Here is a 16,752-nt window from a genome sequence, read left to right as displayed (position 1 = left end):
CGAGGAGTGAATACTTTATATCTTTTATTATGTCCATTTTAATTTAGACTATATTGACTATAATATGGGTCATATCTTTCATAGATTAACATCTATTTTTGGCTTAATAACTTTCGATTTGTACACATTTCATTGTTATTCCCTAATAAGTACCTTAATGCCTTTTCGCTAATGTTCAAGAATACACAGTTTAGTCTTTAGGCGAGTAGAAGTCGTATCTTCCCAGTTACCATTACAAATGTACAACAAACTTAAATATCGAATATCACAGTAACTACAGCAGTTCAACTTAATCATAATTTGGTATTTCCAATCCGGAAAATATTCATAGAATGTGACAGGGTTCATATCCAATAGAAAAAACATTGACATATATAAAAAATCATATAAAATTCGAAAGATTAAAAATTTAGATTAATTGACTCTTGCAAAAGTGACTGCTGAAACTGCTCAAAATTAGGTTTTTCTCATTCATCCCGTTGGCTAGGATTTTCTGCGGAGTGGCCGGGTCCGAGACTGACAGATAGTTTTTCATTTCAATCGGAGTTGCTGGCTTTAGGCCATCATTCGCATTCACAATTCGTATTTCTGTGTTCGCATTCCCGTCACAGTCAATTCGCTGTATGACCAAACCTTTGGCCCGAAAATTCACCAACTTTGCAGCAGGCGTGCTTGTATTCTCCTCAGGAACAACAGGAATTTGGGTGACATTCTTATCGAATTTCACGTCCAACCTCTCGTTTTTCACTGTCACCCCATTCGCAAGCACCACTGTTTCCGCGATTGGAAGCTTGAATGGTGACTTTTTCAGTGGCCTCCGAATATCATTCAAGTTATACTGACTGCACTGACTGCTGTCACTATTCGTCCTTGCCACCGCCATATTCTCGGCGAACGCGTTGAAATTTCCACTTGTTGCACTATTCGGTGGGGTCTGATTCTGATGCTGAAGGGATGAACTCTTCCGATGAATATTTGATCGGGTGCTGTGCTGGCTAACGTCAATGTAGTCGGGACTTTGGCATCGCAGGAGACGCGCGAAGGCTCGACGAAAACTGGTGTTCTTCCATGCATAGATGATTGGATTCATTCCTGAATTGGCCATTGCCAGGGAGAATGCTCCTTTGTAAAGGGTGGGTGATGAGCCCTCGATAAAATTGAACATTAGGGCGCACGCTATTATGAAGTAGGGAAGCCAGCATATTGAAAAGCAACCCAAGATGATAAGCACCACCTGTTTGAGAGGATGAGAAAAAAATAGGAAATGAAAAGTGTTCCTTTCATTGGTTTCAATGAGATTTATGTAATGGCTGATTAAAATTCTAAGCGAATTGTGAAAGCAGTTGGGAATGAGGTCAACTGTATTTCCTTCCATGTAAGGTATATTAAATTTTATATTAAGAGAATTTGCGCTCCATTCATTTCCTATGATAAATACTTCATGACGAAGGCAAAAAATCTGGATAATGTTCTCTGTAGTCCTTAAAATCCTTAAGCATTGTATTGTAACTATATACTGTATAAAGATATTATTTCTAGCGCGAAATTCCGCGAGAGCATATATAAATCATCTGAAAACCTATAAATATAGCCATTCAATTGAGTCTCACAATAGTCCCAAATCTAATCTTAAAATTTCTTTACTGCCTCTCTGTCTGTCTATTTTTTTGAGTATGTCGAAATCTTCAGAAAACACTAGTCTGGACACATCAGCGTGTGGGGTTTTCATCTACTAAACCACCCCCGACTCCCTCCCTGCCCCTCTACTTTTCGCAGTTTGTTTTGAATAGATGCAATCATAGAGTTGACCGCATCCCATTTTTGGCACCAGATTTTCTGGCACCAGCACCTCTCCTAGGGTCTCCTCTAGATTTCGCCTTTCTTCTATAAATATCGGGCTGTGGAAGAATAAATGCTCTGGGTCCTCTGGGACTCCATCGCAATTTGGACAGTTGGGTGAGGTCTTGAATTTAAATCTGTGCAAATATTGGCGATATCCTCCATGCGCCGTGAGAAACTGGGTAAGATTATAATTAATCTCACCGTATCGTCTTCCCAATCATTCTTTGATGGCAGCAATGAGCCTGTGAGTCCCGAGCGTTCCCACGCTCTTGCCATCTATTTATGGATCTCTCCCTCTCAGCGTTCTTCGTCTGTGATAAGGGAGAGATTAGCTTGACATTCTATATGTTCGCCATCTCATCTGCCAAAATGTCAATCGGCATCATTCCAGAGATGACAAATGCTGCATCATCTGAGACAGCCCTACAGGTAGAGCATACCCTCAGGGCTGTCCTCCTGTAGACTGCATGATTGAGGTTACCATCCTGGCTATAATCAACCTAGAGGTATGCCGAGGCCTTCCCACTTTCGGCATCATCCTTGCCAGGGACATACTAGCAATGAATAATTTGCCGCAAACATATTGCATATTGCATATTGCTGAGCTGCAAGCAAACCAGTCACCATGCTGATTGCGTTGACGGTTGATTTCGCCTTACGAAATCGGAATTGTTTGTCGGAAAGGTCTACTTCTCCGCAACAGCGAACAGCCTATTGTATATTACTCGCTCAAATAGTTTGCCAATGGTATTTACCAGACATATCGGTCTATATGAGAAGAGGTCACCCAATGGTTTACCTACTTTCCGAATGAGTATGAGCTTTTGTAGCTTCCATCGCTAGGAGAAATCTCCTTCCCTAGAGCATACCGTGAAAACTTGGGCAAACATACCAGGCGCTGTCCTGACGGCTACTGTCAGGGCAATATTAGGGATTCTATCCGGTCCTGGAGTCTTTTTCTCAGTCACTCTTTTCACTGGTCTAGAACCTCCTCATTTATCACTACCGGAACTTCGTCGTCGCAGAAAGACTTGTACAGTTCATATCTACTGGGAACAGAATGTTCACTATATTCTGCAACAACTCTAGACAAGTAATCGGTGAGGAGCGCTCGTCTTTTAGTAATGACCTCTGCGACCTATATGCGTCAGCTTCAGTATACATCCGCTTGAAATCTTCGGATTTGATCTTTGTGATAGCTAGTTGCAATTTTTTCCTCGCATTTTTATATTGCACATGTAGTTCCTCGAGCTCAGGTCGGTTTCTTCTGCGCTGGAAGCGTCTGCTAGCTTTGAGGCACTTTTTCCGGCATTCCTCAATTTTTGAATTCCACCAGAAATTAGGATTTCGTCTTCGGAAAGTGCTACGCCAAGGCATCGCATGCCCACTGCAATCTTTCCATGACCTGTGAAGCTTTTTTTGTGCGTTCCCGATAGTAATGTATCTTCCAGAAGTACCTCCTTGAAAATTTCAAATTTCTTGGTTACCCAGCTCATCATTATTCTTTTTAGTGGCTTCATAATATTTTTTTGCGAGGTTTAGAAGATGATAGCCTGATGACCGCTGTGTGTGTACTCCTCGCTGATACGCCACTGCAAGCCTCTGATTAGAGTATCACTGAGGAAAGTGAGGTCTACCACCGATTGAAATTCTCTCCTCCGAAATGTGTTGCCTCCCGCAGAATTGGCAAATACCACGTTCAAGCGCGAGAATGTCTCCAGCAATATTCGTCCTATTTCGTTGGTTTCTTTGCTACCGCCTTTTACTACTTTGGGATTGTAGGGACTTGCATTGAAGGATAGTTTCTCCAGCAATAATATGAAGCTCGGTGCTGCGTAACAGCTATAGATGTATATCCCTTCTATCTTGGCACGGGTGAACCCATCCTCCGCATGTTTTTCCCATCTTCTATAGCTCGACTTCGCCAGCTCCATATCGCCGCCTTACGGTTTGCTATCCATACTCCGCTATGCAGATTTTCGTATTGTTCGGATACAATGGCAACGTCGACGTTGTTTTCGAATACGCCTTGGGAAGGTAGGTCTTGGACCGCTTGACAGTGATTCAGATTGATTTGTCTACACTTCATTTGACCTTATTTATGAGCGCCTTTCTGAGCATTAACTTGACGTCGGATACCAGTCGACTCAACTGTGAATGAGTACCTGAGTCAAATCAGGGTAATAATCTCGGGCGAGCGCAATGCCGACTGCATTGCCTCCTACAGTGTTCTGTAGTGTACCGTTACGGTCTTGAATGAAGTGCTCTAACACACTTCAAGGCCCTGATCCAATATGGATTGTTGCGTCAACGATTATTATTATTTCTGAACATTGGGCATTTACTGCTTCCTGCAATGTAGGCGTTGTCGCTATTTTTTGCTTCCACGCAGAATACGCACTTGGGCATTCCGTTGCAGTCCTTTGTAAAATGAAATTGTTCTCCACATTTGCGGCACAGATTTGATCTGTTTTGCGAGTTAGTCCAAACTTTCGCTATATGACCAAATTGCCATCACTTATAGCATTTATACACTGGTCCACCCATCCAATACGTACTTTGCCCACTGCAATCGCCTTTTTCGCTGCTACAATAGGAAGACTTATCGACACTATCTGCGTGTCACCATACGCTTTTCTAAGTCGTAGCACATTAGACTCACTCACTGATTTTAATACTAATTGGGTTTGCAAGGCTTCGCAGATCTCAGACTTTGTGGTGACTTTATCCAAGTCCTTACATTCGATCACCACCGTATTCTTACTCATTTTGACGGCTGCAGTTTCACCTAGTGATATTTCAATTTTTTTCCGTAGATCTTCATTTCTGTCGTCACAAGCTTTAAGCTCGAATAGCAGGTCGCCTTTCTATGTTCATCTTATCCACGTGACATTTGCACTCAGATCAGTCAAGGAGGTATCTGCTTTAACCTTGCGTAGATTTCCGCATATGTCAACTCGCTGGCTTTTGCTGTTATCATCGCGTCCGGCCTGGCTCTTTTTTGCAACTTCTTCTTAGGTCCTACCTTCGTCCAAGTGTCTTCGGTGCTATTAGTGGCCTTTTCCGCATGACCACATAAGCTTCCTTCGTGTCTAGGTTTCGCCGGCATCTGTTTTTCACTTTGGAGGAGTTCCTTTCCAAAGACCTTTTTGGGAAGAGATGTTTTCTGCGTGGTTTGGGTTGCTACGGTAACCATCGCTTTTTGTTGGCTTATCGGCACTGTCTGTCCGTCCGCCTGTCTGTCACACGCATTTTTCTCGGAGACGGTTGTAGCGATTGAAACCAAACTCGGTGGAAAAGTGGGAACTGTGAACAATCACGAGTTACATAATTTTACGTCGAATTTAAAGGGGGGTCCTCATATATGCAAAAAGGGTGTGTGCATTTTTTTTTCAATAAATATAGTCATGTGGGGTATCAAATGAAAGGTCTCGATTAGCACTTTCCGAAGACGTCTTAGTTTTGACATTTGTTAGAAATGTGGGGAGTGCGGGGGGATAGAAAGTGATCATTTCTGTAACGGACCCATTCTCAGAAACTACCCCATCCTAGCACCACGCATAACATAGAACATTATCCTGCCAAGTTTGATTGGAAATTGTACTATTACTGACAAAATTATAATAGGTCAAAGTTGTCGGTTTTTTGCAAATTCAAGACTTTGACTTGACCTGAAAGTGGATATTATGAGACAATATATGCACACTCAAATGTCTTTACAAAAGAAATATACAAAACCTTTCGCACCTGAAGCTTCCATCTTCCGGTTTCCCCACTTGTCTAAAATTTCCGAAGGACAATGCCTCTATGAAACTATCTCATTCCGCGCTTGACCTAATTTTTCACATCCATTTTCCGCTCTGCCATATTTCTAGAATTTTTAACTAAGTTCCGAGAATAGATTGCCTGCCATTTATTACGATTGTTATTTACTCTGGAAACGACCTCATTTATAAGAATTACAGTAGCAGGACGAATCCTTATCGAGTATTGCATCAGACATTAGTTAGGGCCGGCATTGTGCGCATCACAGAAGGCAGTATGTGATTTGTACGTTGCTTCGTTGATGATTTATGCATTGTGCCTCAACATGATTGATGCGCTCAATAAATTTCGATTAAGGACTTATCACACTCCTTTATAGTGCCAACGTTCTTCCATTTTACAGCGATTTACTGGAATGTTTCTCGTCAAATAAAAATTATCTTCTTTAGAATTCAGGGTTATTGTACCTTAGATACGGTAATGACTCGATTGATCCAAGATTTCTTTCTGAGATTCGTTCATAAAAATTGACTACCTAACACTTGCCATACTACAAACGCTGATAAGACCCATTCTTTGAATTCTACTCAATTGAAATCAATTCCAGGCGTTTTTCCACTGGCATTGAATTACATCCGATATTTCCGTCCTTTTATTTTGTCCTGAAAAGCTCCTGAACTTCATCCATTTCTTTGAACCCCATGCCAGCACCGATTCGCTTCCATACAGTGAAGTTGCGTTTGTGCCCTCAACGTACAACTGAACAACTGAAGACGAACATTCCCACGCGATTCCTATGATTTGATTTATGCGAAACTCAAGCGGATACACTTGACAAGATTGAAATAGTTGCTCCAGTTTGAAAGATAAACCGCAAAAGCTTCAATTTTCAATTCATTGAGTTGCAAGCGAAAAACAAAGAGGAAATTGCAAGATGTATTGTGTTGTGGAAAATAGGAAGAATCTTTTGTTGGGTTGTAGATAAAAATAGATAAATTGGATTGAAATTTCCACCTTACTGAGGAATTCTAATTTTTCATGTGGCTAACACCCTCAGGGAAATATCTTTCAGATGAACTTGTTGTAACTGCTGGAAATAGTTTGTCTTGTGCGTAAGTAGTCGGTGTTTCTCAAATTTCAATGGGGGCGAAAAATAGAAAAGAAATTGGTACTTGTAGAGTTCTAGTTGAATTTTATTACCTAACAATACCCTGAGAAAGTAGCCTTCTCAATGAAGTTAGTAAATCAATAGAAAATAGTCCTTAAAATATCAAGCTGCAATATATATATATCAAATTGTGGAGGTAGATATTGTTTTGTAGATGAATTTATGAAAAAAGACCGAAAAATGTCCGAAGATTCTATCTACACTGTTTTTACACAGACCTTAATGCCATTGACATTTTTGACAGTATGTTTCGGTAAGGGTTAATTTTCAACTCGGCACTCCCTTCGGAGATGCGGTGTTTGGGGAAGAGGAGGAGGAAGGTTCCCACTTTTCAAACCCGGTGAAAACTGGTGGTTGTAACCCCCCTTAAAAACGTATGACCAATCAAAGTGGGGTTTTTTGGTATCATCATAGTGAGGTTTGAGATTTCATCCCCACTACCTGAGGGGAAAAAATAGGAAGGATATGTAGAAGAAACAAGAGGCCTTCTCCTTTCTAGTTCTGTTAACTAATGCCTTTCCCCACCCCGATTAAAAAACAGCGATGGCTCGAAATGAGGCTACAATTTAGCCTAGATGCAAAAAGGGTATTAAGAGAGAAGCGAGTGGCCTTCACTCTCAAACCCCACTGAAAAATCGCGGCGCTTCACCATCTACCCCAAGACTTACAAGTTTTATTACTGCGAAAGAGAGGCGTTTTGATATTATCACAGTAAAGTTTGGTCTTGCCAGTCCTCATGTATTCCTCGGAAGCTTGGGTTCTTAGCAAGAAAAATTGCGAACTCTTGGCCGCGTTTGAGAGAAGAATCCTCGGAAGAATTGTTGGTCCCTTACATGAAGATGGACGATTCCGTAGCCTACACAATGACGAAATCTATGAGCGATACCATGACCGTCCGGTTGTGGATAAAATCCGGCTCAATAGGTTACGGTGGGCCGGTCTCTTAATCCGTATGGATGAGGATGATCCCACCCGGGAAGTCTATAAGGGCAGTATCTATAGTAGAAAAAGAAGACGAGGCAGACCCTGCCTGAGATGGAGCGATGGCGTAGGCCAGGACGCCAGACATCTTTTAGGGATATCGATTTCGTGGACCTCGGCGGAGAACCGGGATGTCTGGAGTTCTTTATTAAAGCAGGCCTAGACCGGATACCAGTTGTTGCGCAGTTGATGATGATGAAAGTTTGGTCTGCCCATCCCACCCGCAGGGAGTGGTAAAAAGAGCATGTGAAAAGAAGAAAAGAAAAAAGTCCTCTCTAACACCTTTAAAAGTGGAACATGGCGGCCCAAAAAGGGTCTATTTTCGTACCATTAATAAGCTTATTGGTAGAGCAATCATCATCGAAATGTAAAAGGGGGTTACAGAGGGGTGCTAACCCTTGCCTCTTGCTCCTCCACCCCCTGTTTCCCAGGGTTTGTTTTTATGAACTCCTATAAGAATCCTATCTCAAAAGTCCACAGCGACAGGTGTATTGAATCAAGTGGTGTGTTAGTCGAGGTGGTTGGGTGTCAATTAGTTTACGCAGGAGTGTTGCCAATTAGTTTAAACAATTGAAGTGTTTTCGAGACTTTTTTTTATCCGGGACTGGAAAGTTTCGAAAGACATTGGCGCATATGTATGCCATTATTTTTACCAGTAGAATGACCCCAATCTCTAACCCTCATCCATCACTTCTAACTTCGTCCCCATGAGCTGCGTAAAGTACGAGGGTTGTTTCAAAAATAGAGTTCCCACATTGGAAACGTTGACCTTTAAACCCATTTTTTTCTATGCATTTTCTCTGACGGGAAATCCACTTTTGCATTCCCGCCTTAAAAACGTCCGCCAGCAACCCATTGAGAAACCTGGAAACTTCGTCTTGCAACTCGTCGTCCGTTTTGAATTGTTGATCACGCAGGTGCTCCTCCAACTTCGGAAACAGATGGAAATCGCTAGGTAGGGCTGTGAGGGACATGAGCAATGACTTCCCAGTCAAATCCCGCGATTAAGTCCTTCATTTGTTGCGAGACATGCGGACGCGCATTGTGGTGGTGTAGTCTTACGCCTTTGGTAAGTTTTTCCAACGACGATTTTGAATTGCCTGTCTAAGATTTTTCAAGATCTCACAATAACTTGTCGTGTTTATTGTGGTCCTAGACATAAATTCGACAAGCAGTACACCACGCCAGTCCCAAAACACCGCTGCTTTGACTTTCCCTGTAGACAGCTTCTGCTTAAACTTCTTTAGTTTGGCAGCTCGATGGTTTCCATTGGAGAGATTGTTGTTCTGTTTCCGCAATAACGTAATGGCCCCACATTTCATCCCCCTTAACAATGGAGTTTAAGAAGTCTTCGGTATTCTCGTCGCATTCACTCAAAAACTCCCGAGCATCGTCGACTCATTGTTGTTTGTGGATTTCCAAAATCATGTGCGGGACCCAGCGCGCACACACCTTGTGGTGGCATAGCTTATCCTTCAAAATCCTGCCAATTGAAGCTTCAGAAGCCGCAAGAATTTCAGCAGGCAATTGTCGAATCGTGATTCGCCAATCTTCGAGCACGATTTCGCGCCTGGCGGTGATGTCAATAAGGCCGATACTGACCGTCGCAGACGGACAATTGTTATTGGGAGAACCAACGAACAAGGCAGCGTTGTTAGATTTCGCCCAACCTCACGATTCAGCATTGGCAAACTTTATTTTTGAAACAATCCTCGTATTACATCGCTGGTCGGACTTGGCTCCAACCACCTCTTCTCTCTCTCCCTCAATTTCAATGCGAAATGTACCTACTTCGCTTTTCGCAGCCTATATGAAATGGGCATCCTGCGTTTAATTGTTCACCAGTTTTTTTTTCGGGACGCAACAGACAATCCCAGCAATGGCTCCACATTCAGAGTAAAAGCGGGGACATGATGATAAAGAGGATCTGCCTACTTCAGTACAATTTCAGACATGGTCAAACAACTCCTGAACTTATTTTGATAATAAATTTTAAACCGCCTCCCACATTCGCCTGATTGGGTGTCTTCAGAGAGAGAGAGAGAGTATATAGATGGAAAAAGGTTTCCAACGAACGAAGAAGTGAAGAGGAAGATGGGGATGTGGAGGTGGCGGGAGTTTTTTCGTAGAGGGGGTTGGGTTGGGAAGAACGTCATTGATCCAAGAAAACGCAAGGGGCGAAACGTACATCAGAAAGTCAGAATCTGCAGTTATAATTTACAAAAACTTTCCCATCATTGAAGAGAAATGACGTCCCTGTGGGCTACATTGATATCAGTTGCCGACGACCAGAGATATTTTGAAGTCAGTGGGGAGCCGCTGGCCAAGTGCGAAGCTGAGTCAATATGTTGCACAGCATCAACCAACATCCAAACTTCGTTCTAGACGAAATTTATGAACGCACCAATAAAACGGCTTGACCTCATCAAACACCTCAAGTGGCTAACCTGATGTGGATTAGCTCCACTCAATACTGTTTCTATTTCCGGGAAACAGATCCATCGTTTTAATTTGCAACAGTCACCGCGAAGACATCCGGGTACATACAGTAGGCATAATTGAAGTATCTTTTCCGCGCATCCTGAAAACATCGTCAATTATTCTCATGGCGAGTGCTCTCTATCAACAACGTTTATATATAAGGGGTCCCAGGGTCTTTCAAAGATTCACCTGGATCCTGAGCCAATTCTCAAATTGGATGAAGCGTTTGCTTGGACTCTAAATGATCAGTAAACATTGTGGCAATCGCAGGAGTGCAGAGTTGACCTTCTTGATCATCGCAATTTTGACCGGTGTGGTCTTCAAGATATGAGCCTATCGAACTTCACAACCCCAAGCAATTCTGATTCCAAACGTAACATGGTATCAATGAGCACATCATGATCACGGCAATATGAGAACCAGCGGCTCTTGGCGGCCAGAATGTTAAATTGTGCGTCACTTCGCGGAAGAAGGGCATCTATGTACAAATAATTCGCTTACCACGAAACCTTACCAGAGATATACTGGTACCATCGGGATCGGAATAGCCCCTAAATTCATTTACTTCGGGAGAATTCCTGTTGTATGTGCTTTCAGCTCCCTTGTGGGAGTTTCATGGCGGTTGTGGTTGCGTTCATGTGAACAGAGACCTTCGGGCCCCAACGTGGTGTTGCGTTTCAACACGGGAGCCGTACTCCTTAGTTCGGTAGAGATTTAGGTGGGTCTTGCATCCACCAGAATGCATGCTGAGCCATGCACTCGGTATAGACTGGTACCGTTGTTGGTAGTCTCAACGGGGATCTGATTGTGGTCACAAAATCAATTCGTGTCTTAAGAAGACCGTGGGATTAAGTCCCCTAGACAGGTTCCCACGTTCAACCATAGAGACGTAGCGTAACAATCAAAGACGCCACTCTCGCAATTTTTCCACGATCGGTGCAACCCCATATCGATCGCGGATATCCTCATTTCATATGTGATCATGGCATGTTACGCTACTGGTCCAACGCAACATTTTCATCTCTTTTACCGCGAGGCGCCATCCGGTGTATTTTATAGTCGGCCTACACCGAGAACCATAGAGGGCGACAGGGTGAACGACACTACGGTAAAATGTAGATTTGAGACGTTCGCTGATGTGTCAATTAAAAAGAAGGTCACTTCTGGAACGACACTTCAGCCAAGTTGCTGATGCGTGAAGAAATTTTATAACGTAGTTCACTATTAGCTTATAGCATTGATTCGAGATATTTAAATCGCTTAGTTCTGGGCAAGTCGCTGACAGTGATAGTGCCTGTGATATCGTCTTCCTGATTTTGTTCATTACAGTCCTGACGATATACATATGGATGTAGACTAAACGTCTCACAGGTAATCGAAATGGTGAGAAAGAAGACTTAATAGCACCAAATCTTTCATAGAGTTTTTGTAGCATAAATGTCCTTGGAACTCGAATGCTTTAGTGATCCACAGTTCGCTTTTCGAAATTCTCAGCACATTTATCTTTTATTCTTCAATGGGTCTCCTATGAGTAATTTTCATGCCGGAGTGACAATTTGTTCATTTCAATCAGAAAAGCCCAAGACTGTCAACCTGTTGAGCAGCTTCCATTTTGGTAGACCGTTCGACATGTCTCTTTTGCCTTACAGCATAACTAATCAATGTTGATCCATTTTTATTTATACGAGTATACAGATTTGCATCAGCAAGGATTTACTTGGAGAAAGGAGTAGAAACAATTTTTCGAAATTTCAAATGACCCTGAAATACGTACTTTTACCTTTTGACATTCATTGAATTCAATTTGTCTTGCAAATGAGCATTTTTTCTTAGCATCCCTTTCCCTTTTCACAATCAAAATCCTGAAATCAAGCTAAGCAAACCATGACACAATAAATAAATAAAGACCCTTGTTTTGTTGGATATCTCCAGTGACAAAAATCGATTTGAAATTGATGTTTCGTGTAAACGATTATTTTTTTTTTTTTCATTCAAGGTATGAGCTGCCATAGATACATTATTAAATAGCATAAATTGGCTCTTGATGTCCTTCGAACTGAATACGACTTAGTTATAAATTCAACGTCTGGTTCATGATGTACACAATTTACCTTGACATTCACCGGTAGCTTCTGCATTATTGTCAGTTTATTTATGATACAGCCAATGGTATTATCACTGGGGAAAATCGAACTTGAAGCAAGTCCTGAAAATCTATGAATTTTGCAGTTGTATTTTGCATACCATCGGCATGGGAAAATGTCAGGTATGACTGAAAATGGACAGTAAATGATGGACGGTAACTTTGCGAGGGGTAAGGAGTTAGAAAAGTATCTATTACGAACTTTGAAAAGTAGTAGTCACGACTCTAGTTCTAAGTGACCCTGGTTGTGGTCATTTAAATATAGCAGTAACTTAGTGGATGGGATTGAAGTTAGAGGGTGAACTCCTCCTCCCTCATATTGTATACATGAAGTTCCCATGGTAGATTTATGTTCTGGAATGTAAATAAAAATTGAATACGGTCTAAATTTGTGAAATTACTTCAGTTTTGAAAAATCCCCAGTTAGAATTCAGAAATCAATCAGGGACTACCAAAAGTGTTCAAGGACTAAAACTTATGTGAAAAACGAGGCCGCTTAGTCCGTGAAAGATCAACTGCTTTGATACTATCAAACCGTATAATTCAAAAAATCTTTAAGGACGACTTACTATTTCATGGGGTAAAAGGGGGCGGACATCAGGATCGAACTGGAACTAGAAACAGTTTTAGAAATCTCAACACAATCGTCATTGGCGCATATGAGGCCACAGTTAAGTCATCAAGGGATGTAACCTAGCCAGAATGGGTAAAAGAAACTGGGGAGGGGCCGAGGTACCAAAATGCGCTGACTGCGTACAGCAAGGCGATCAGGGAAGCAAAACGAAACACCAGGGAATTCTGTGAAGGGATCGAACAAATTACAGAAGCAACCAGGCCTTACAAGGCTGTAGTCAAAGACGGGGGAATATCCTCTGTCTGTTTGAAGAAGGAAGATGGGATATTTATCGAGAATGAGGAGGGCGGGGTACATCTGCTTCTAAGAACTCATTTCCCGGGGTCCTACCCCACGGCGGCAGGCGACAACATTCTGCCTGACACCCCAACAATGAATAAAAGGGGAAGAAAGAAGAACTGGAAACTAGCAAAAGAGTTAAGCTCAGAAGCTAGGTTAAGGTGGGCAAGGGGAACTTCTAGACCACTGAAATCACCCACAGTAGATGGCATTTTCCCAGTACTAATCCAGAGAGGCCTAGGAATCATCTTAGAGTCTCTTCTAAGGGTAGTAAGGGGAAGCATAGCGGTGGGATATATACCAGGGGCATGGAGACGGGTAAAAGTGGTCTTTATTCCGAAAGCGGGTAAAAATGATCGTTTTCATTCTAAATCTTTCAGACCAATTTACCTAACATCGTTAGTAGTCCAAACGGAGGAGAAGGTCATAGACAACTATATTAGAACTAACGTTATAAAGCGTAATCCTCTACATCAATGTCGACATGGTTACTGGACAAGACAGTCAACTGAAACTGTTCTGTACAAATTCCATTGTCATGAAACTACTCAAAGCTGGAGAACTGGAAACAGGGCGGGGTACTATCGCAGCTGATGCGGAGTATGGTAGTGGACGAACTCTTAGACGTGCTACCAAATACTGGAATACAGGTCCAGGGTTACACGGACGACATTGTTTTAATTTGTAGGGGCAAATATGAGGATTGCCTATGTGATAGAATCCAAACTGGACTAAGGGTTACTAGTGCCTGGTGCAGGAATATGGGACTGCGTATTAATCCAACCAAAACTACCATAGTACCATTCACTAGGAAACGTAAGCGTGATTATCTGAGAGCCATAAAGTTACATGATATGGAGGTGAAACGAGAAACAAAGGTCAAATATTTGGGAATAACGCTAGACCAAAAACTACCCTGGAAGATACATGTTGGAAAGCTACGAGGACTCTGATGACTTGTAGATCCATAGCAGAAATGCAATAGTAAGGCCAATGATTATCTATAGGGCCGCAATCTGGGCGGAAAGAACCGAACTCAGTACACAAGTCAGGGAGCTACACAAACTCCAAAGACTGGCTTGCGTGTGAATCAGTGGGGAAATGAAGACATGTCCAACGGCACCGCTGAAGGTCCTTCTGGGATAAACGCCTCTTCATCTGCACATACAGATGCAGGCAAAAAGGGTAATATTCAGGATGGCCGAGAGTATTAGTGAGGCGGGATCTGCCTAAAGCGAAGGAAGATTGATATTCTTTCTAGGCGGGAATATACGCCATAGGCAGATGTGCCTCCTTTAATCTCCAAAGGCACTAAAGGGGGCACAATATTACTATTCTCACCGACAGTCAAGCAGCGATCAAGACGCCTACGTGCAACCAGCTTGCTCAAGAAGATTTGGATACTTTGGCTTCCAGGCCATATTGGGTTGGAAGGCAATGAGCCAGCGGACGAACTAGCCAAGATGGGAGCAGGAACGCCTTTACAAGGGCCAAAATTCTTCTATGGAGTCGGAAACAGGTTCACGGCTTTGACATTAAAAAATGAAAAGGAATGGTCGAGGTAACCATATTGGGCGGGCCTACCAGGAATGGAGCAGTCCAGGGTGCTTATTGGGTGATACGAACCCTAGTGCACAAAGAGTTGCTTAAGCCTCACCAAAAAGAACCTCCGAATCATAGTGGGAATTTCCATTGTTCACTGTCGGCTAAACTATCACCTAGGGAAGCTAGGGTATCTACGAACACTGTTTGTAGGTTCTGTGCGGAGGGTGATGAAACCTCTATACACGTTCTGTCACAGTGTCCGGCACTTGTGCAAAGTAGGTCGAGGACACTTAATACCAAATGCAAAGTTGAAAGATTCGAAAGTAGAGAATCTACTAAAATTCTTAACGGTCATAAGCTTGCTTGAGATACTATGATTAATGGGTACATTGTAACCAGCAAAAGGGGCACAATAGTCTTTAAGGACGCGGTGCGACTTCGCCTTAACAGAATAATAATTAAAGTTAACGCAATGAAATGATGTATAAAACTAAACAAGTCGGGAAACCGGAAGCTTGACGCTTCAGGTATAAAAGGTTTTGTGTTTCCCTATGTGAGGAGCATAACGTAGTTCTCCATTGGCTTATAGCATTGACCCGAGATATTTAAATCGCTCAGTTCTGGGCAGGTTACCGCCATTGTCAGAACTCAGCGATTTAAATATCTGGAGGGGCAGATCACTGCCATTGAAAGAACTGAGCGATTTAAATACCTCGAGTCAATGCTACCAACCAATGGAGAACTGCGTAATGAAATGTTTCAAGCATTAACGCCACCTGGATGAAGTGGAATTCCGCAACTGGTGTTCTTTGTGATCGACGTATCAGCGCACGTCCCAAATCTAAAATTTACTGCAATGTTGTCCGTCTGTCGCTCTCTATAGTTTGAGTGTTGACTATAAAGGACAATGAACGGCGTCTTGCGGTAATGGGGACGAAGATGTTGCATTGCACTGGTGGCGTGACACGTTTTGATCACGTCTGAAATGAGAATATCCGCGATCGATATGGGTTTGCATCGATCGTGGAAAAACTGCAAGAGAGGCGTTTTCGATGGTGTGGTCACGTAATTCACGCTAACGACAATTCAACAACCAGTATTGGTCAGAACATCGAAGTCAATGGTAAGCTACCAAAAAGCCGGCCAAAATAATGGTCGCATGATACACTGGATGGGGATTTGAAGGTCTCGCGATTACATCCTGATCAGGCATTTGATAAAATAAAATGACGAAACCGATCACTACGAGCCGACCCCGCTTGTGAACTGAAGGCTGAAGAAAAAGAAGAAGATGTGAGGAGCGGTGAGCCTGACAGTTCCGTGTCACATAGTTAAAAATTCTATTGGCATCTATTTTTTAGAAAGTAATTTAAATAAATCATTTGAAAGCCCCGTATTGAAATAGTCAACCTAATACGCTTCACACTCTGAGTTTAATATTATTAGCAAATGCCAACAATTTAACCAACATCAAATATAAACAAGTCGGAATACCGGAAGCTCGCGCTTCGGATATAAAGGTTTTGTGTTCATTTTGTGTAAGAAATTTCAACGCACATTTTTCTATCCGTATATAGCCACAAATCCAACATAATCCTTCATATTTTTCCAAACTACGAGACATGCCTACATATTACAGCCATAGATATTACGCTCACCCTAAATAAACAAACTGCCTATTTCCGAAAACTGTACACATATATGCACGTATATAATTTGATCGTACCCATATTTCCGATTTACTTCTTATATCTCTCTGAATAGTTCATTAGCTCGTATGTACTATATACCTACATACACAATTGATATTCATATACAAATGACTAAAAAACTAAAACATTCCATTCATAAGAACTCATTTGGTTGTGGTATTGACGAATTGATATGTGATGATGACGTCATGCAGGTTGTAGA

General features: G+C 42.2%; 2 protein-coding genes across 2 annotated transcripts in view; one reads left to right on the top strand and one right to left on the bottom strand.

Annotated features, from left to right (window-relative positions):
* LOC119656483 (serine/threonine-protein kinase Smg1) overlaps positions 1-16,752 on the top strand; it is a 252,671-nt gene that overhangs the window by 39,394 nt on the left and 196,525 nt on the right. The window lies entirely within an intron of this gene.
* Positions 8-16,752, bottom strand: part of LOC119656484 (alpha-2 adrenergic receptor) — a 152,170-nt gene continuing 135,425 nt past the window's right edge. The window contains exon 4 of the mRNA XM_038062808.1: positions 8-1,234. Within this exon, the coding sequence (XP_037918736.1) occupies positions 410-1,234 (825 nt within the window). The 3' untranslated portion in view covers positions 8-409. The remainder of the gene's footprint in view (positions 1,235-16,752) is intronic.

This window comes from Hermetia illucens, chromosome 5, assembly GCF_905115235.1.
Source record: "Hermetia illucens chromosome 5, iHerIll2.2.curated.20191125, whole genome shotgun sequence".
Lineage (NCBI taxonomy): Eukaryota > Metazoa > Arthropoda > Insecta > Diptera > Stratiomyidae > Hermetia > Hermetia illucens.
This window is presented reverse-complemented; position numbering and strand designations above follow the sequence as displayed.